The sequence below is a fragment of the Panthera uncia genome, chromosome D2 (genome assembly GCF_023721935.1).
Source record: "Panthera uncia isolate 11264 chromosome D2, Puncia_PCG_1.0, whole genome shotgun sequence".
NCBI lineage: Eukaryota > Metazoa > Chordata > Mammalia > Carnivora > Felidae > Panthera > Panthera uncia.
In genome coordinates this window covers 34,192,849-34,215,854 of record NC_064818.1, presented here as the reverse complement: position 1 = coordinate 34,215,854, position 23,006 = coordinate 34,192,849, and the positions used below count along the sequence as shown (strand labels likewise).

The 23,006-nt window shown below is 36.3% G+C and overlaps 1 protein-coding gene across 3 annotated transcripts in view; it reads right to left on the bottom strand.

Moving 5' to 3' along the window:
• SAMD8 (sterile alpha motif domain containing 8) overlaps nucleotides 1-23,006 on the bottom strand; it is a 49,076-nt gene that overhangs the window by 19,035 nt on the left and 7,035 nt on the right. The window contains exons 2-3 of one of the 3 annotated variants that reach the window (XM_049645254.1): nucleotides 18,902-18,944; nucleotides 2,795-3,387 (exon numbers count right to left, since the gene is read on the bottom strand). In XM_049645254.1, the coding sequence (XP_049501211.1) occupies nucleotides 2,795-3,372 (578 nt within the window). In that variant the 5' untranslated portion in view covers nucleotides 3,373-3,387; nucleotides 18,902-18,944. Of the gene's footprint in view, nucleotides 1-2,794; nucleotides 3,388-6,392; nucleotides 7,960-18,901; nucleotides 18,945-23,006 lie in introns of those variants that run through there. The other 2 variants (XM_049645255.1, XM_049645253.1) reach the window with 2 other exon arrangements.

Sequence of the window (23,006 nt, the reverse complement as noted above, 5' to 3'; positions counted from 1 at the left end):
TACAAATAATGTCACAATGAGCAACTGTCACAATGAGCATATGTTTCCTATTTGTGGATTATATCCCATTAGGTAAATTTCAGTAAGTCTCATATTCTCTTTTGAACCCATTACAATCAGCTTCTGCTTTTACTAACTCTTGTGAAGGTCAATGTTGCTATATCTGATGGTCAATTATCCACATTTTACTTGATCCCTGAGTAGCACTTAAAAACAGCTAATTATTAATTATTCCTGCCCTCTTACAATACTTTTTTTTAACTTGGCTTCCAGGATACTACTTTCTCTCTCTGCCCTGACATTCTCAGTCTTCTTTACTGGTTTTGCCTTACTTCTCTGATTTCTGTTAGAATGTTCTTGGGCTTGGGGGCATCTGGGTGGCTCAGTTGGTTAACTGTCTGACTTTGGCTCAGGTCATGATCTCATGGTTTGTGAGTTGGAGCCCCACATTGGGCTCTGTGCTGACAGCTTCGGATTCTGTTTCTCCTTCTCTCTGCTCCTCCCATGCTCATGCTCCATCTCCCTCCCTCCCTCCCTCCCTCCCTCCCTCTCTCTCTCTCTCTCTCTCTCAAAAATAAACATTTAAAAGATTTAAAAAAATAATAAGGAAATATAAAACAGGCCACTCGTTTAAAAAAAGAAAAAAAAAAGAAAAGAATGTTCTTGGGTTCAATCTTTAATCTTCCCACTTTTTAACTCACTCGCTAGAAGACCTTATCTAACATCACAGCTTTACCTGTGCTGGTAACTTCCAAATTTCAGCCTACATCTTTCTGAACTCCAACTCATCCTTCCATCTCTTACTTGACATAATGATTTGGTGTAAAAGATATCTCAATCTGACATGTCCAAAACCAAATCCTTACATTTCTTTCCAAGTCAGCTGTCTTCCCATCTCTGTAAAGGGCAACTCCATCCTTGCAAAGGGTCAGGTCAAAAATCTTGGAGTAATCCTTGACTTTTCTTTTTCTTATGCCTTACATGCAAATCCATCAGCAAATCTTGTTGGCTGCGCTTTCTAAATATATAAATAGAACTTGACTCTTTCACACCATCTCTACCACTACTATCCTCATCCAATGCACCTCATTTTTGTCAAGGTGAATTCAATAATTTAATCCCTATTTGGCCATACTCACGTCCACACTCAGGCTATTCTCAGTACAACAACTAGAGTTACCTTTTAAAATGGAAGTTAGATCACTCTTTCTCTAAAATACTTTCCAATGGCTTCCCTTTTCATTCAGAATGAAAGCTAAAATCCACACAATAATCTACAAATCACTATACAATCTGGATTCCTGTTTCCTCTCAAACTTCATCTCCAACTGTTCTTCCCAGCTCTCATTTGCTGTTCTTTAAACCTGCTAAGTACCCTACCAATTCAGGATTTCTGCAACTTGTGTTGCAACTTGGAATAAGGAAACAACTTGGAACAAAGAACAAGGAGCAAGGAACAACTTGTTTCTTTCCTCTGCCTCCAATACTCTTTCCTTAGATATCCATATGCTTTCTTCCTTACTTCCTTAGGGTCTTCTGTTTATAATTGGGAAAACTGTATAGAATAGGGGAGGAGATATAGGGATCTAACAGTTTCTTCAACAGTTTTCATTAGATTCTTCTTTTAGCACCACCCTTTCACCTGCAATATCCAGAGTTTTGAGAAATCTGCAATATAGACTGGGTTGGTTCTCATTTTTCCTAATTGCTGTTTTAGAATTTGATTATTTTAGGTCTGTTTGTTGCCACTCATCCACCTACTTTCAAACTTCCAAAAATGTATGGCTACTCTCTCCTCTCTTATCTGCTGCATCCTTGTAGGCTTACGACTTAAACAAAAACCTCTTTACTACACTTTAAATCGGGGTTTGTGAGGACAAAAATGTGATATGTACATCATTTTGCCATCTCAACACGAATACTTTAATTCACTTCATTAAAAAAAAAACACATTCTAAACAAAAAAAACATTCTACAAGGCACTTTCAGAAGGGTAAATATTTTATAAAAACAATCAGGAAAGTTCTACAAACTTGAAACAGATTTTTAAAATCACAAATATAAAAACTAATAGTTTTGAGTTTTGTTCTATTCTTATTTTTCATATGCATATACTATATTCTTTTTTATGCATGCAACACTTCATAAAAACAAGAGGATACTATCAATGAATCAATTTGTATTATTTGTGATAATTCCAATTTATTTGGTGATACAGGAGCCTTCCCCATATTTTTGGAAAAGCTTTTAAACCCCATTCATCAAGAAAAGGTAACCAAATTCCATTTATTATAGACACCATTCCAGGAAACCCTTTTAAAATGTGAACTGCCCAAGGAGCTATAATATAGCTATAAAAAAAATAAATTAAGCAGTGGCTTTTCCCACTCACACAGGCTTAAGGTCTAATTTACTTTAAGACAGGGGAACCTGGGTGGCTCAGTCGGTTAAGTGTCTGACTTTGGCCCAGGTCATGATCTCACAGTTTGTGAGTTCGAGCCCCGCATCAGGCTCTGTGCTGACAGCTTGGAGCTTGGAGCCTGCTTTAGATTCTGAGTCTCCCTCTTTCTCTCTCTGTCCCTCCCCCAGCTCATGCTCATACTCTATCTCTGTCAAAAATAAATAAACTTAAAAAAAAAAAAAAGCGACTTCAAAGCATATCTTCATATGCTACCAGATAAGTAGAAAGTATGTATCAACCAAAATAATAACAAACAACATAATTAGCATAACTATATTATCATTACTGTTATTCCAACCTTCTGCAAACTTGGCAACTAGAAACAAAACTTACCTGTCTAAGAATATATCTGGGAGTGGTGGATAGGTCTGCATATCAGGCACTCGCTCGTGGACTATAACCATAATGAAAGATGTAAACCCAAATACTATAAAAACATATATACAACTCAATATGGTCTTCCAATACTCTGGGTCCAATCTTCGAATAGAATGTTTGTTTTTACCATTCATGTACTGGTACTGATCAGAATTCAAATCAGTGATCGGTCCATCACAGTCATGTGAAGGCTCTCCATTACAGAGCCACTCTGCGCTGTGAAGAGCACTGATGAAAGGTGTCATGGAACCCATGGGACTGTCACTGTTGTATCCCATTTCTTCTAAAACATCAATATGTATTTTCTGCAATTTTCGGACTGAGAGCATTAACCTTTTAATGTCCCCTAAGATTTTGATTTCCAGAGGAGGAGACCGGAGATCATATTCAGTCAATGTTAGCAATGTGATTCCATCAAGTCGGTGCTTATTACATAAAATGTCCACATATTCAAAAAAGCCTTCATCCTTCAGCCAAACAGCTACATGCTTGGTAGTCCAGCGGCGAATGCAGAGGTGATTAGGAACAGCCATTTCCTTTTCCACTGCCTGTCCAGGGAAATCAGGAAAACAAAACAAAAACTTCAGTGTGTCCTAACAACTCCTTTAAAGACCAAATACACATAAACATACCAGAAACAATAATTTTTCTACTCTGATCTATTGGCTTCTAGAAGAGAGTAAAAAGGAAAAAAAAAAAAAACCCAAATGATTGGTTTTCAGATTAACATTCTAATAATTTTATGATATGGCCCCCACAGAAGAAGGAAGGCTAATGACTAAACGTTTTTACAAAAAATTACTCTACAAATGGCCTTTCCACACCATAGCAAGTGTAACTTCATTAGAAAAAGCCTACTGCTGAGAATTGAGAAAAATCTCATTTTAATGCTTTTCTTAAAATGAGATACAGAAAGATACCTGATACATAAAAATTAATCAAATTTTAGAAATCTTCATGTTTGATGGAATAAGTATCTCCCACTTCTCTAAAATGAGAAAACAAAAACAAGAAACACCACCAAGGTAGACAGAGAACTAGTTTTAGGAAACCCCTTAGATTAAGAATATTTCTACCCACTACACAAATGATTTCTAAACAGATATAAAGCCTATAAACTAGATATAAGTATCTTATTAGCTCATTTCTTTCCATACTTTGAATATACCATTATAGAACTAAATAAGAAATTTCCTTCTTAAACTATCACTGAGATTTCAGTGATAAAATTTTTAAAAGAAAACTGTCATTTCAATGTACTCATATTTGAGGACCCAAACTTTATATTGTGATTGTAAAAGGCCAATAATATAATGAAATGTACTAATTATTTTTACTACTTTGATCCACATAGTTCTGTTTATGTTCTTTTTCCATTCTAAAACTTTCAGTAACTTGGGCCTCTATCAGGTTTATAAGATAACACAGGAGACAAAGGCCTACATGGAAAAAACTTATTTCCCTGAAGTATTTTCCTCAGTTACTAAAGCATGTGGGTTTTCTGACATCTTCCATATTTTTAAAGATCCTATTTCCTTCTGAGATGATTTTTTAATTAATTTTTTTTGAGAGAGAAGGTGCAAGTGAGCAAGGGAGCAGAGAAAGAGAGAATCCCACGAGGGGTAAAGAGAGGGGGGGGGGGGAGACGATTTTTTTAAAAAAACACAGTAGGCAAACTTTAAAGCATAACAACAACAAAAAAATAATGACATAAGAAATACCCAAATGTCCACTACCCAGTTTGAAAAAATATCAAATAATTCCAATATATGTTCTGTTTCTTAATCTGGGTATTAGTCATACAGGTTATGTTCATTTTATAAAAATTCAAGAAGCTATATGCTTATGATCTACACTTTACGTATGTTAAACTAGATTTTAAAAGTTTGCTTTAAAAGGCCAAAAACAAAACATCAATACAATTGAATGTCCCTCCCTGATACTGTCCCCTTCCTCCCCTTCCCAGATGAAATAATTCTTGATTTTGGTGTTTATCATTTTCTTATAATATGCACTTTTGGCTATGATAAATCTTCTATGCTTACATATGTTGAGAAAAGTAAAAAAACTGCTACTGTTCTACATTCTTCCCCTACCCACACAAACTCTTGCCATGAAGACTTACAAATACTTGAAAAAGGCAGATACTTAACTACATGAGCACCACCACTTACACCATCAAAAATATTCAGGCAACAAGAAATGCTTATTAAATATTTATTTCTTAATTACTAAAAAGCAATCCTAATTTTTGGAAGCCTTTAATCAGATTTTGTTTCCAAACAGAGTTTTTCATATTATCAATCCACAATAGCTTTTCAGTCTTAGAACATTAACAGCACATCTGCCTATAAGGATCTGTATGCTTTAAAAAGCTGCCTAATTCTTATGTACTAAAGAGCTACATAAACTGTTACTCAGCTCTTTTTAGCTACAGAATATCATCGCCATCCCAAACATGTTTTATGCAGTTTACCACATTGAATTTATACACACTGATGTATATCATTTTATGTAAGTTATCACATATATACAAAATTCCATTAAAATGACTTTGGTATGTTTTAGTTCATATATATATCCAGATGGTTTCATCCCACCCACTACATACATCTCTCTTCCCCAAAGATATGCTCAGAATAAATTTCTTCATCTTTGAATATCCAACCACACCTGTTACATACAAACTCTGCAGCAGTTACGATGTAGCAAATTTGCGAAGTTCATCTCCCACAAAACAAGGCTGGATTCTTCTGTCATTTTATTCTCTATTCTGCTACCTTTCTCCTTTCTCAAACAGCTTACCACCAATGGGTTCCAAGTCACTCCCATCCTTATAGCATTATCCTTCAGTACGGTTTTGTCTCATACACTGTTCAAAATGATCTTCTCTTTGTTTTTTTCTTTTTTTTCCCCTGTCTTAGATCACCAGTTCTCTATACTCTCAATTGGGCCAACAATCAGAGTTTGATGCTGGTGTTTTAGCTGCTACAAAACGAGTAACACAAGGAAGCCTTCTGGAAGTCTTTGAGCCTGCTGTGGCAATGTCCTAAAAACATGACACACTCCACTAATGTGCTTCATCAGGTCAGGACACGTCCTTTAATTGTATGCTACTACATTATAGTTAGAGGCCCATATTTATGGAACACCATGAAAACCTGCACTAAAGAGGTATATTAAAAAGATGATAAAAGGCTTTAGGGCCAATTTAGTATTTATGTTGTGCCATAGAAACTACATGGAACAGGAAATTTTGAACAAAGATATGACGGCTATGAGTTTCATATAAATCCAAAAAAATGAAATTAAGTTAGTGTTTAAGAACACTTTCAGCTTTAATCAATAATTAATATGAATCAATTAAGGTTTAAAGGGACTCCATTTTTGACCAAGATTTAATGAGAGGGACCAAATTTACCCTCCCACCACAAATAACCAAATGATAGACAAAATACATGGGAGAGAAAAACCAGCATCAAGACACTGGGTATCAGACAAAAAAGATCGCTGCCAGACAGAATACAAAGTGAACCCTACTGCCCCAGCTTACTGTCCTGAGAGGTTCCAAGTCATGTGTGATACAGGACACAAAATGGGTGAGGGCTGGCGGACTTGCTGAGTTGAGGAGTTAGAGCTGAGGGTCTGGGGAGATCCAGGTGGCTAGTGTTCATGAAATAGATTACTGGAGAAGAGAAAGATGCACAGACAGAGAACTTGTTATAGACTGAATGCTTTGTCTCTCCAAAATTCATATATTGAAATCCTAACCCCCCAATTAGGAGGTGACTAGTCATGAGGGCAGAGCCCTCATAAATGGGATTAGTTGCCTTTTAAGAGATACTCCAGAGAATTTTATCACCCCTTCCACCACCTAAAGACATAACTAGAAGATGACTGACTATGAAGCAAGAGTCAGGCTCTCACCAGATACCAAACCTGCTGGGCTTTGATCTTGGACTCCTCAGTCTCCAGAACTGAGAAATAAGTGTGCTTTGTTTAAGCCACCCAGTCTACAGTATTTTTGTTATAGTAGCCTGAAAAGACTAAGACAGAACCCCAGAGATCTGCAGAGATTGTCCTTTGAATATGCAGCTAAAATGCTGATCATCACATACACACGAGGAAACAAAACAGGACTGAAAAAAGCACCACCCAGAAAGATTAGAGGGAACAACACTCAGTACACACACAAGACCAATACAAATGCCTACCCCAAACAGACTGAAAAAAAACAAAAGAATCTCACAATTCATGGGGCATTAGGCAAAGTGCATAGGAAGATCTTGCATAGTAGTAAGACAAAATTAATCCTAAAGCAGTAGTTGTTTGGCTGGGGGCAATTTGCTACCCCCTCCCCAACATTTGGCAATTTCTGGAGACATTTTTGGTTGTTACAAGTAGGGAGTCACTTAAAGGGCAGAGGCTACAGATGCTGTTAAACATTCTACAAAGCACAGCATAGCCCTTCACAACAAAGAAATAACTGATTCAAGATGTTGATATTGAGTGCTGATATTGAAAAACCCTGCCCTACAATGAACAGGTCTCTGGTCCAGTCAAATAAATCTTTTTTTTCTTGAAGTTTATTTATTTTTGAGAGAGAGAGCGAGCGAGATAGAGAGACAGAGACAGAGAAAGAGAGAGAGATTATCCCCAGGCTCCATACTGTCATCACAGAGTCCAACGTGGGGCTCGATCTCATGAATTGTGAGATCATGACTTGAGCCGCAATCAAGAATCGGACACTTAGCCGACTGAGCCACACAGGCACCCCCCGCCAAACAAATGTTAAAATCAAGATCCAAAAGAATCAAATTATTTTCCAGTAACTTAACTACATCCTACAACAAAGTTCAAGATTACTAGGAGTATTTAGCACTCAACAGATAAAATCCATTATGTCTGGCATCCGATCAAAGATGCCTACTCTCTATCCAGAGTAGGAAAAATTACCTATAATTAATAGAAAACAAATCAATCAAAATTGACCCAGAACTAATACAGATTAAACAGAATTAGCAGACTAGAAAATCAATGAAGTTATGATAACTCTATTACATATTCAAGAAGTTATAGACATGGGCCATAAACAAGCTCCAATGGAAACTTCTAAAGATGAAATTACAATACACAGAATGAAAAATACACTGGATTGGATTAACAGCTGATTAGACATTATAAAAGATAAGAATAATAAACCTGAAGACACAACAATAGGAATTACTCAAAATGAAACACAAGAAAAGATAAGTTTTTTTTTTTTTCTCCTTTGAAAGTAACCCTGTAGGGGCACCTGGGTGGCTCAGCCTGTTAAGTGTCCGACTTCGGCTCAGGTCATCATCTCATGGTTCCTGAGTGGGAGCCCCGCGTCGGGCTCTGTGCTGACAGCTCAGAGCCTAGAGCCTGCTTTGGATTCTGTGTCTCCCTCTCTCTCTGCCCCTCCCCCACTCATGCTCTGTCTCTGTCTCTTAAAAATAAATAAATGTTAAGAAAAAAGTTTTTTAAAAAGACACTCAAAAAAAAGCATTTGAAAAAATCCAATATTTATTCCTGATAAAACCTCTTGGCAAACCAAAAACAGAAGCATCATCAACTTTATAAAGGGCATCTATGAAAAACCTGTAGCTAATATCATACTTAATGACAGAAGTCTATACGCTTTCTTATAATATCAGGAACAAGCCAAAACTATCCATTCTCACCAATTCTATACATTGGACATTCTGGCCAGTAGAATAAGGCAAGAAAAGGGAATAAAGCCATACAGATTAGAGAGTAAGAAATAAAACTCACAATCTGCAGAATTTGCAAGCAATATAATTGTTTATTTAGGAAATTCAGTGGAATCTATACGTACACACAAAAACCTACCACAACTAGTAAGTTAGTTTAGCAAGATTGCTAGATATAAGATCAATATACAAAAATCAATTGTATTTCTACATACTAGTAATAAAAATTCAAAAACTGAAATTTATAGGGGCACCGGGGAGGCTCAGTTGGTTAAGCATCTGACTCTTGGTTTCAGCTCAGGTCATGACCTCGTGGTTCCTGAGTTCCAGAACATTGGCTCTGTGCTGACAGTGTGGAGCCTGCTTTGGATACCCTCTCTCACTCTCTCTGACCCTCCCTTGTTCATGCTCTCTCTCTCAAAATAATTAAATAAACTTAAAAAAATTGAAATTTATAAAACACTACCATTTACAATAGCATCAAAAAATATCAAATACTCAAGGATAAATCTGACCAAACCCGGAAAAGACCTGTACACTAAAACCTATAAAACACTGTAAGAGAAATTAAAGATCTAAATAAACAATGAGAGATGGGTGGGTCAGAAGATTCAATATTGTTAAGATGTCAATTCTCCCCCAAATTTGAACTACAGATTCAGTGCAATTCTAATCAAAATCCTGGCAGGATTTTTTGTAGATGTTGATAAACTTAACTCACAAAAGCTCATATGGAAATGTAGAAGATCCAAAATAACGAAAAACAACTCTGAAAAAGAACAAATTAGTTGATTTCAAGGCTTATCATACAGCAATTATTTTCTACCGCTATGTAGCTAATTACCATAAACTTAGTGACCACCCTCAGTTCTTGCCTCTTCTTATTCTGAAAAGCAGCAGCTTCACCTGTGTTGAACTCCCCTTGTACCTGGAATCTCTCCTGGAAAAGCACATTCCTTCTCAAGGGCTTGCCTGATTAAGTCAGGTCCACCAAGAATAATCTTAGTTTCTTAGTCAACTGTGCCACATTAACACAACATAATCACAGGAGTGATCGCCCATCATATTTACAGGTCCCTTCTATTATTATACAACAGTCACTGGAGACCATTTTAGAATTCTATCATCTACCCCAAATCAAGACAAAGTGGTAGTGGCATGATGATAAATAAAGCAATGGAACAGAACAGGGAATCTGGAAATAGACCTAGATAGATAGATCGATAGATACCTGTTTTTCTACAAACATGTAAAGGCAATTTAATGAAGAAAGGATAGTCTTCATCAAATAGTATTGGAACAAATGGATATCCATATGCAAAAAAATCAATCGATATCTCTCACCACATATAAAAATTAACCCCAAATGCATCACAGACCAAATGTGAAGTCTAAAACTATAAATCATCTAGAAGAAAACACAAGAGAAAATCTTTCTTACCTTAGGTTAGGTCAAGATTTTTTAGATATGACACCAAAAGCAAAATGCATAAAAGAATAAACTGATAAACTGGATTTCATTTGTCTAGGTAGGAGACTGAAGGACCTTTATAGTTTTTAGCCTGTAAATTTCTGCATTGTTTGAATCTTTTATAGCAATGTATTTCTATACTAAAAAGACAGAAAATACATAAAAGTAATATATATTCATTGAAGAAATAAAATTTTAAAATTACCTTTGAGACTACTGCTTGTAATTTGTTATAACTCTCACAGAATTTTCTACGAAAAGAAATCATACCATAGATAATTCTGTCTCATTTTCCTTAACATTATTACATGAATCCTGTCTAATATTATTAAATTATCCTTTGAAAAGGACAGTCCATTAATGGTTATACAATAGTTTGTCCATCTCTCCATTGTTGGCAATTGTTCACAATATTATTACTATTATAAATAGTACTGTAGTGCCTTACTTAAGATTTCTAGGAGTCAAGTAACTGTCAAAAAAAAATTTCAAGTGTTTCCCCACTAACGTCATTAAAGCTTAATTCACAATTAAAAAACACTGCATGAAAAGCTTGTACTTGTCTAAAACATTAATTGGTATGTATAAAGGAAACATCCCCATTTGAGATAAAATTCTAAAGAGGTTTACTCTGAAATCATGAACAATTAAGAATTTAATTATCAAAGGCACTGAGAGAATATTCAACTCCTGCAGAATCTCATTATCAACAGGCATTAGTCAGAGTTCCAAGTCCTAGACAACAGATAAACAAAAGGAGCTGACTGTTCTGTACAAAGGGGAGCAAAAGTATCTTATGGATGGACTCCAGTTAGAAATTTTTGAAAACTATAGAAAATGCAATTTTCGGCACATCAACTCTTTAATTTACAAGCATATTTCTTTTCTTTCCAAATTTAGTTCATACTAATTAGAGATTTCACCAGCCTGAGAGCAAAAGAGCTTACAGTATATTGCCTATATACTGTAAAGATGACTTTATCTCCATACTTAATAAAATGAAAAAACCTTATCATAAGAACTTTAGTTTGGTATTTCTTAACAGTAGCATAGCTATTCCTCAATCAACAAGACTTTAATGCATCCCATTAGAATGACCCAAATCTCTTCACAATAATATAAATAACTCAGTTGTGTTCTTCTCTATTCAAACTGCAAGTACTGTATGTTGTTAGGCTTGACAAAGTACAACCAGTCCAGAACTGCAAAAGCAGATAATGATTATCAATGAACTCTTTCCCTACTCCTCCTTGTTGAAACTATTTGTGTGCTCCACCCTACCTCTGTATGACCAGTTGCAGAACAATCTGGCCCCCACTGAAAATGACTGAACTGAAAGGAGCATTACCTTCGTGAATCACACTGACTCAGTGTCTGTGACAGATACGATGAATTTGGCACTGATGAATTGGCATCTTTTCCAATCTCCCTCTAGTTGTTTTCTGCTACTACAGAGGTCGAAAGCTAAAAAATTATTACCCAGGATCCCTTGCAACTAGAGTTCTAAATGTGAATTAGGTTCGGCCAAGTGGATTCTCTGACAAGAGATACGGAAAACAGTAAGTGAAGTAGGGGCCATTTTCCTGAAGTTCTGGCTGTCCACAAGACAGACTATGTAAATGTTGGGTGTGTGTTGTATGTGTGTGTGTGTGTGTGTGCATGCGCGCACAATTCTCCAGTTTTCAGTCACTAAGTGTTGAGTATAAGGAAGAAGTTGCAATTGTGGAGCAGCAATGCTGCCTTTCTAATGCCTGCATCAGACACGATGATACGTTGTTTTGTTTGTGTATGTTTGTTAAACCATACACAAAACTTACTATTTTAACAATTTTTTAAGTGTACAGAACAGTAGTATTAAGTACATTCACATGGATGTGCAACCATCACCACCGTCCACTTTCAGAACTTTTTCTTCATCCCAAATGAAAACTTTGTATCCATTAAACAATAACCCCCCCCCCCCATTATCCCCTACTTCCTCACCCCACAACAATCAACATTCTACTTTCTGTCTCTATAAATTGGACACTAGGTACCTCATATAAGTGGAATCATACAATATTTGTCTTTCTGTGTCTGGCTTATTTTCCTTAGCATAATGTCTTCAAAGTTAGTCCATGTTGTAGCACGTTATCAGAATTTCCTTCCTTTTTAAGGCTGAATAATATTTTGTTGCATGGGGGTGCCTGGGTGGCTCAGTGGGTTGAACCTGAACCTTGATTTCAGATCACATCATGGTTCATGAGTTTGAGCCCCACATTGGGCTCTCTGCTGACAACATAGAGCCTGCTTGGAATTCTCTATCTCAAAAATAAACGAACATTTAAAAAATATTTCATTATATACATATATCACATTTTGTTTACCCATTCATCCATCAACAGACATGAGTTGCTTTCAACTTTTGGCTATTGTGAATAATGCTCCTATAAACACGGCTGTACAATAACTGTTCAAGTCCTATTTTCGCTTCTTTGGTGTATAAACTCAGAAGTAGAATTGCTGAGTCTTTGGTAATTTTTTTTATTTTCAGGAATCACCACACCATTTCTTTTTCTTTTCTTTTGTTTTTTTTAGAGAGAGAGAGAGAGAGAGAGAGAGAGAGAGATGGCGCAAGTGAGAAGGGGCAGAGAAAGAAAGAGAGAGAAAAAGAGAAAAATCTCATGAGGGACTGAGAGAGTACTGAGGGGAGAGAGAAGCAGGGCTCACCCAAAGCAGGACTCAAACTCACAAACTGTGAGATCATGACCGAGTCAAAGCCAGCTGCTTAACCAACTGAGCCACCCAGGAGCCCACCATACCATTTTTCAAAGTAGCTATACTATTTTACATTTCCACCAGCAATGTACAAGTGTTCCAATTTTTCCATACTCTTGCCAACACTTGTTATTTTATGTTTTTTGTTTCTGTTTTTTTTTTTTTTTTTTTTTAACAATAGTCATCCTAGTGGATGTAAAGTGTAAAGTAGTTTTTATTTGATTTCCATAATGATTAGTGATGTTGAGAATCTTTTCATGTGCTTACTGGACATTTGTATATTTTCTTTAGGGAAATGTTTGTTCAAGTCCTTTGCCTATTTTTGAATCAAGTTGGTTTGGTTGTTGAAATGGTATATTCTTTTTAATTTTTTTAATGTTTTTATTTCTTTGTGAGAGAGAGACAGAGACAGAGAGACAGAGAGACAGAGAGACAGAGCATGAGCGGGGAGGGGCAAGAGACAGAGGGAGACACAGAGTCTGAAGCGGGCTCCAGGCTCTGAGCTGTCAGTACGGAGCCCGATGTGGAACTTGAACTCACGGACCACAAGATCATGACCTGAGCTGAAGTAGGATGCTTAACCGACTGAGCCACCCAGGTGCTCTGAAATGGTACATTCTTAAAATTGTTCCACGCCGGCCTTCTAATACCTTTGATGACTGTGGCAAAGGTAGCACTTCTTTGGCACACAAGTTCAAATCTTGTTATAGAAGTCATTCCTAGCAGCCCAGCCCAGAGCCTAGAGTAGTTTCTATCTCTTGTAATTGAACCTCGCCTGAATATGTCAGTATAGGTCAGGCCATTCAATCTTCCCAGTTGTTAACTTTCTTTTCTTTTCTTCTTTAAATGTTTACTTATTTATTTTGAGAAAGGGCAGGCATGTGGGAGCAGGGGAGGGGCAGAAACAGAAAGAAAGAGAGAATCCCAAGCAGGCTCTGCACTCTTAGCACAGAGGCCTGACATGGGGCCTGATCCCACCAACCATGAGATCATGACCTGAGCCGAAATCAAGAGTTCGGACACTCAACCAACTGAGCCACCCAGGTGCTCCAAACTGTCATCTTTCAAAGCAAGTGAAGTACCTAAGGTTAAAGGCTTCAAGCTTGCTCACAAGGTCCACATTCTAGTTCAATTCTAGGTAAGGCAAATAAATTTATGCTATTTCAACTTCCTGGGAAATTAATTAAGCAGGATATGGTTTCATCTGTTTTTGCCCCCCCATTAAATGCACATACTCTTGCATTATCTTTGGAATGAATGACTTGTTTTATTTTAATAAGCTGTACAACATATTTTTTTCTCAACCAAGCACACTGTGCCAATGGAAAAAGATGAAGCAGTAAAATGTCCCATTGATAATTTAAACACAACAAAGGCTCTGATCTGGTCATTTCATCTATTAAATAGGTTCAACTCTATCTATTAAGAATAAGAAAGTAGACAGGTGCCCCACGGCTTCTAGCCAGCCGTAGGTCTCCTGGGAGTACAGGAAAAGTGAGGAGGCTGTGGGCTTGGGTGCACCAGACTGCCTACTGTGAAGCCCACAGGGGAGAAAATAAAGGAGGCAAATAGCACGACAAATTAAAGAAAGGGGGAGAAAAAGTAAAACATGAATATGTCTAGCAAAAAAAGTTATCTAGCACCTAGGGCAGCAGGAGAGCTTAAGAGATTTTTTACGTTAGATTATTTTTATTTTTAGAGACTATGGTAGGGATTACTAAGAATATTACAAAGACCTGTATGATGAGCACATAATAGGTTCTCAACAAGCATTATTAAATAAATGTGCAAAAACAAAGTAGCAATCAAAATAACTGCCCCAATGCCCTTCCAAACAGGATTATTAAAAACAAAACGCCTTGTTTTACACTGGCTATTTCATTCTTAAGAGTATAGTCTTAAAAAGATTTTACATTTTCCCTTTATTTATGCACATTTTTAATAATAAAATTTTATTACAAATTCTTCAGGGCTTCAGTTTTACATCAACAAATTTAGAATGTCTAACTGCCAAGAGACAACCCCTGGTCACTAATTTGATAAACCCATAGGAATCAGGATCTGGTAATCAGCCTCAATGATTCAAAACTTGATCTTTTGTCATTACCCCAGAGTTGATCAAATTGAGTGAAACTACAAGCGAACTTATATAAGGTACTGATGGATAAACTAGAATGCCAATACTAGGCACATAAGTGTCTAGAAAGAATACTCAAGAATCTTGTCCCAGGCAGATTTGTTCACAACTCTGAAGTATCTAGAAGGCTGACTTAATAAGCAGAATGTTACTTACAGAGTAAGTAATCAGAGCACAGAAAAGCAGATGATTTTAAGCAACATTTTTATGAGACTTAATGTATAACGTCTGTGCCTCACAGAGTATCTGTCTAGAAAAAGTTGTTTACATCTCTCAGTTTATCTCTCTTTTCCACACAGGTAGATATAAAAAACCTTTGACTCCTCCTTTGCCTATGCTCCATGGAATCAATATAAACAATGGTTTTCAACCTGGCTACACATTAGAATAATCTGAAATAAAACAAACAAACATGCCCGTTCTACTTCCCATGCTTTTTTTTTAACTTTCTTACTGGATCAGAATCTGAGAAGCTTGACATCTGCATTTTTTAAAAGCTCCCCAAGTGATTCTGAAGCACTACACCAGACCATCCAATCTAACTCTGCTTGTTCTTCTACTTCTGGCTTGGCTAACATTTAATCTTTCAAGTTCCTTCACACATATCTTATTTCATCCATTATATGTTGATTCTGTGTTGAGCAGCTGTTTCTCCTATATAAAAATCTACATGATACAACTGAATAAACTATACCTATACACAGAACTGCAGGTAAAGACATATCACACTCTAGGGTTGACTACTGATATATATTAAGAAAAACTGCATTTAGTTTATACTAAAAATAATCCTTCAGAGTCTGTTTATAATACCCTAGCACCCAGGAAACAGAAACTTTTTATTATTTTAAATAACTGATCAAATGTACCCACAATTTGGGGTGCCTGGGTGGCTCAGTCGGTTGAGCATCTGACTTTTGATTTTGGCTCAGGCTTGATCTTATGTTCCCGTGGGTTCAGAGCTGTATTGCAATCTGCTTGACAGTGTGGAGACTGCTTGGAATTCTCTATGCCCCTCCTCCACATGTGCTCACACATGTGCACACTTTCTCTCTCTCTCAAAAATAAATAAACTTAAATAAATTTACCCACAATCTATATATTAAAATTTTTTTTAATGTTTATTCATGTTTTTGATAGAGCATGAGTGGGGGAGGGGCAGAGAGAGAGGGAGACACAGAATCTGAAGCAGGCTCTAGGCTCTGAGCTGTCAGCACAGGGCCTGACGCAGGACTAGAACTCACAGACCATGAGATCATGACCTGAGCTGAAGTCGGACACTTAACTGAATGCGCTACCCAGGTGTCCCCACAATTTATATATTTCTGATAATTATAAGGAAAAAAGTCTTCAAAACATAGTAAGAAAGCTTAAAAAAAAATCTATAATAAATATTAAGTCTATAAATCCCTGGTAGGATTTAAGAGCTTTATTTTCAACCTGTCCTTTAACTTAAAAGAAAAGTAACATGATATAGTGAAGAGCAGTGAATTGGTTGTCAAAATTCTTGGAGCTCAATTTCAACAACATTAATTACCCTTTTAGGTGATTTAAAACAATCTAAACTTCTTGGCATCTCAATACCTTATCTATAAAATGAGAAGGCAAAGAAAGAGCTAATAGAAGGAAACTAATATTTATGAACATCTATTATAGATCAGACACTGTCCAGGATGATTTCACATGTGATTTAATAATAATATTAATAGCAATAATTATAATAATAAATTCCTGCTTCATCTTTGCCTAGTTGCTTTGGGGACTCTGACTGGACCTGTTTTATGTTTTATTTTATTCATTATCTTTTTAAGATTTTATTTTAATTTTTATATTTATTTATTTTTAAGAATATATATTATTTCTCCTTTTTTATGTTTATTTATTTTTTAGAGAGAGAGAGACAGAGTGATATCAGGGAAGGGGCAGAGAGAGAGAGGGAGACACAGAATCCAAAGCAGGCTCCAGGCTCCGAACTGTCAGCACAGAGCCTGACATAGGGCTTGAACCCACGGACTGTGAGATTATGACTTGAGCTGAGGTCAGTCATTCAACCAACTGGCCACCCAGGAGCCCCTAGGATTTTATTTTTAAGTAATCTCTACACCCAACATAGGGCTTGAATTTAAAATCCCAAGGGGTGCCTGGGTGGCTCAACTGGTTAAGTGTCCAAATTCATTCAGATCACATCATGATCTGGCAGTTGGTGGGTTCAAGCCCCGCATCAAGCTGTGCTGATAATGTGGAGCCTGCTTGGGATTCTCTCTCTCAAAATAACACTTAATAAAACCCCCCAAAACTGAAGATGTCAAATGAGACTAATCATTCTCAAGGCCAAAATATCTTCAGAATAAAAAAATACATACTAGAAATAAGATCCAGATGATTTGGAGGTGATTTGTAATACAGCTTCTTCATTATAAAACTTTCAACTTTTGTTAAGAGACCCTTTTACAGATAGAAATAATACATTTTCCTCATTATTTGTTGGGAAATCTAGGCTAACTATTTAGGTACCAAAATCAGGTACATACACGTATTAATAATACAAACAAATAGCTGGATTTCAAAAAATATTTTCATTTCAGGCAACTATTAATTTCCCTTATTTTATAACCACCATGTCACCAGCCCAGTATCCCAATGAATAACTCTGTTCTTTCTCCCAGGGGAACTACAAACCTATCTTTGTGATAATCCCTTGTTTTTCTTTATAGTTTCAGTACCTAAGCATATATTCATAAACAATATAGTTTTGCTTGTTTTTCTCTTTTATATGAATTGAATCACACTGTATGCATTCTTCAAGTATTATACAAAAGTAGATTGTAGCATTCACCTGTTTTAAAAAAAAATTTGAATGACAGTAATTTTGGAAAAAGTTTAGAGGACTGCTAAATTGATAAAAACAGACTCAAGATTCAAAGTCATATAGGAAATGTTAAATAGCCATTTTAATTTGTCCATGAAGACAAAATTAATGGTATATCACCTCAGAAGAATTAACTGCACAAAATAGGGAAGCATATTCAACCAGAACCAAAAAAACTCAGTTATCATATTCTTCAAAGGAAGAAGACAAAAGTATGTACTGTTCCTTGATATGAACTCAAAATCCTTTTTCAGTAAAAAGTCCCTGGAAGACTTGTTTCTTTGACTTTTGTATGATTAGTACAATGAGGTGAACAGGATTATCAGTTACCCAATCAACACCTACTGGAAGAGGAATACAGTGGGCAGGATGTGCAGGTACAAGATATTCCATCTCTGCAGAGTGTTGTTCTTTAAAAGAATGTATGTCCTAACTCACACACTCTTTGATTTCTGAACTGTGTTCAGTACATTTTTAGGAAGTAACAACAGGCAATAATTAGATTAGCTACCACCTTAAGACATTTATGAAGGGCCAGAAAGTGCTCTAAGTGTTTTACTTGTATGTTCATATAATTCTCACAACCACATAAAGTAGGCATTATCATCTTCCTCAGTTTACAGATGAGATAACTGAAACAGATGGGTTAAATAACTTGCCCAAGATAAACTTGTACTAGTAACTAGTACAGACAGGTTTCCAACCCAGGCAATCTCATTTCAAAGTCCATGTTCTTTCTCACTACACCACACCACCTCACATAAGCTGAGGGTTCTTGTACTTCTGTAGGGATTGAATCTCATAAACATTAAATATTTTCTAGTTATCAGCAGAGGAATTTATCAAAGGTTTTCAGTTACATTACATAAAGATTACATCAATGAGACTGCTTAATGATGGAAGCTTTTTGAATCACAGATTTGCACTGTACAGGCTCAAACATTTACTGTCTGCTATATCCAGATGTCAGGTAATAAGGCACTGGGGATATAGACAGTATTAAAATGCCCTCATGTTATGTTTGTTCACCTATTAAATATTTACTGTGCACATACTACGTGAAGAGTATCTCACTAGGCAATGTAGCACTTACCTAGATAAATATGAAACAGATCCTGGCCTCAATGATTTTTAGTCTAGAAAGGGATATTAAAGAAAGTCATTATGAAAAAAAGGTAAAATTACAGCTGCTATTTATATACATTAGCTCACTTAATCCTTAAAACAACACTAATAAAGTGGTTACTTATGAAACTTGTTTAAAAAATTAGGAAGTTAAGGGAAAGAGAGGTTATTTCCAGTTGGTGAGATCAGAAGAGTTCTTGGAAGTGACATCTGAGCTGAGCCTTTAAGGAAGGGTGAAGCTGTGAACAGAGACGGAAAAATAAAGGTACACTAACAAAGGGGCAGCTGAGTGGCTCAGTCGGTTAAGCGTCTGACTTCAGCTCAGGTCATGATCTCATGGTTCGTGGGTTCAAGCCCCGCGTCGGGCTCTGTGCTGACAGCTCAGAGCCTGGAGCCTGCTTCAGATTCTTTGTCTCCCTTTCTCTCTGCCCTTCCCTTGCTTGTGTTCTGTCTCTCTCAGTCTCTCAAAAATAAACGTTAAAAAAAAAAAAAGTTAAAAAAAAAAGTACACTAATAGAGGAAAATTGTATGAGCAAAGGTATGAAGACAGAAAACAATGGAGAACTATTAGTGTTCACAGGGCACAAAGGACTACTGGGATATTAAGCTGAAAATATAAATTGGGGCTAGATCATGGAAACCTTTGTCAAGTTAATGATATTCTTTAAAAAATTTTTTTAATGTTTATTTACTTTTGAGAGAGAGAGAAAGAAAAAGAAAGAGAGAGGCAGAAAGAAAGGGGGACAGAGAATCTGAAGCGGGCTCCACGGACAGCAGAGAGTGTGGGGCTTGAACTCAACAAACCGTGAGATCATGACCTGAGCGAAAGTCAGAGGCTTTAACTGACTGAGCCACCCAGGTGCCCCATCAAGTTAAGGGTATTCTATAGACAGTGGGGAACCACTAGAGATTTTTGAATAAGAGGATGACATAATAAGTGTGCTTTAAGGAGAATAGCTGTCAGAAAGTGTAAAACAGACTGTGAGGGATGAAGCTAGCATAAAAGTATTTAACAGACTAAATGAAGGAAATAGCTTCTAAAAATAGAGGCTTCACAGTTTGTGGGTTTGAGCCCCGTGTCGGGCTCTGTGCTGACAGCTCTGAGCCTGGAGCCTGCTTCAGATTCTGTGTCTCACTCTCACTCTGCCCCTCCTCCACTCACACTGTGTGTCTCTCTCAGAAATAAATAAACATTAAAAAAACTGAAAGAAAATTTAAAAAAAATAGAGGCAAGAGATGAAGGAAATATGACAGCAGATGAAAAAATGGCGGTAACAGCATTCTTTCTGATAAATACTTTTTTTTAAAGTTTATTTTGAAAGAGACAGAGTGCAAGCGGGGAAAGGGCAAAGACAGAGAGAGAGAGAGAGAGAGAGAGAGAGAGAGAGAGAGAATTCCAAGCAGGCTCAGCACCAGCAGTGCAGAGTCAGACACAGGGCTCGAACCCACAACCTGAGCCAAAGGCGGACGCTTAACTAACTGAGCCACCCAGGCACCCCTCTGACAAGTACATTTTTAAAAAGAGCATATGTGGACTTCTGCTTGTGGGAAGATGGAGTAGACATACTTTTCACTATTACTCCCTGGATAAACTCAAATCTAGAACATACAAAGAATTCCTAAAATTCAACAGTAAGAAACTAAAAATCTAATTAAAATTGGTGAAAGACATGAACAGGCATGTCATCAAAAAAGATGTATGAATGGCAAAAAAGCACACGAAAAGATGTTCAACATCACCAGCTGCTAGGGAAATGCAAATTAAGACCATGATGAGGTATAAAATGTCACAATATGGAATGCTGTCAAGGATGCAGAGAAACTGGACCTCTCACACACTGCTGGGGGAAAGTAAAATTGTACAGCCATGCTGGATGATAGTTTGGCCAATTTCTTTAAAATCTGAGCATACGCTTACCATACAACCGAGCAACTGTACTTCTGGGCATTTATCCAAGAAAAATGAAAACTAAGGTTCACACAAAAACCTGTATACAAATGTCCCCAGCTTTATTACTTTTAATAGCTGAAAGGTGTATAAAAACAAAATATCCCATAATATGTGAACAGTTTAACTGTGGTACATCTATACCATGGAATACTATTTAGCAATAAAAATTAATAAACTATGGATACATACAATAAGTAGATGGATCTCAAGGGCATTGTGCTATTTGGAAAAAATCCAATCTCAAATGGTCATATACAGTATGATTCCCTCTGTAATATCCTCAAAATATCAAAATTATACAGGTGGAACACAGGAAAGAGTATGTATTGAGGGTGGAGGGTAACCCAAGGGAGATCCTTATAGTGATGGAATAATTCTATATTTTAAAAAAAATTTTTTTTTAACTTTTAAAATTTATTTATTTAAGTAATCGCTACACCCAATGTGGGGCTTGAACTCATGACCCAGATATTAAGAGTTGCATACTCTTCTGAGCCAGCCAGGTGCCCCTCTATATCTTAATCAGTGCAATGGTTACACAAATCTACTCATGCTAAAGTAACACACAACTACACACACATTTTGAACCAGTGTCAATTTCCTGGCCTTGATATTGTACTATAAATATGTAAGATATAACCAGTGAAAGGTATGTGGGATCTCTCTGTACTATCTACACAACATACTGTGAATCTTTAATTATTTCAAAATAAAAGTTAAAAAAAAATTTAAAGGAGCAAAATGTCCTAAAAAATAGCAGATGCATCATATGTATGTATCTTTAAATAAGTAAAATGTCAAACTATTAAGAGTTCTCCTCCAGTGGACTCCTTCACTACCTACATTAAACATTTCTAAAATTTCTAAATTTTATACAATAAGCATATAATACTTGATAACCAAAGAGAAGACTCTTTAAAGAAAATGAAAACAATATTATTTCTCCCTGTTTGAAGCATATCACACAAATAAGATATGAATAGAAAATTAAGAAAGAAAATCAATTAAACTCAATTATTAATCTACGTATGCATATATACACTAAATAAAAGAAATAGTGAGGCAACTAACAAGCCCAAGAGGTCCAAAAAAATATCTAATTGCAGATCCAGCACCATCACGCATTACCAGTGTGACTTTGGAAAATGACTTAACCTTTGTACTTTAAGAGATCAAGAGATTACGAACAGAACCTAATCAGAAATATTAAACATACAATGTTTTGTAAATCAGGATGACAGAATTCTTAAAATGGTAGAATTGGAAATGACTTGAATGGAAGATTTAGTACAATTCCTCAACTGACAGCTTAAGAAACAAAGGGTTGAGAGTTAAATAAATTTCAGAAAGCTATTCTGCAACAGAATTCAACAAATAACCCAGAATGCATAGCAGTTAAGAATGCTGGCTCTGGAATCAAACTGCCTAGATTCAAATCAGGGATTTACAACTCACAGCTATGTGACCCTGCATTAGTTACTTAATCTCCTTGGGCCTCATTATTTTTATCTGCAAAATGGAGAGAATACTAGCTCTTACTCCACAGGCTTATTGTTAAGATTACATGGACTAAAACATGTAATGCTTTTGTAATAATGCTTGGCAAATACAAACTGCTCAGTAAATATAAGCTAATACTGCCATCCTCACTAACTCCTCTTTCTGCTAGTATTGCGCTAGGCCTGAAATTAAATCATTAGGATAGTCACCTATCAACTAATAGTTAAACCCACTCTTTTTTTTTTTTTTTAATGTATATTTATTTATTTTGAGAGAGAGAGAGAGCAAGCGAGCAAGGGAAAGGCAGGGAGAGAGAGTATCCAAACCAGACTCCATGCTCAGCGCAGAGCTCAGCTTGACATGAGACTGGATCTCACAAACTGTGAGATGGTGACCTGAGCTGAAATCAAGAATCAGACACTTAACCGACTGAGCCACCCAGGTACCCCCAAACCCACTCTTAACTCAACCTTTGGGTTAATATGAAATAATTATGAATATCTGAAAACAGCTGTAAAATCTTAATAAGGTTTTGCTCAAGATGGAATTACCTTTCAGGGAAACAACAATGTAATCAAAGAACAAACTGAAAAGTAAAATAACAATAGTGATTCCAATTAAT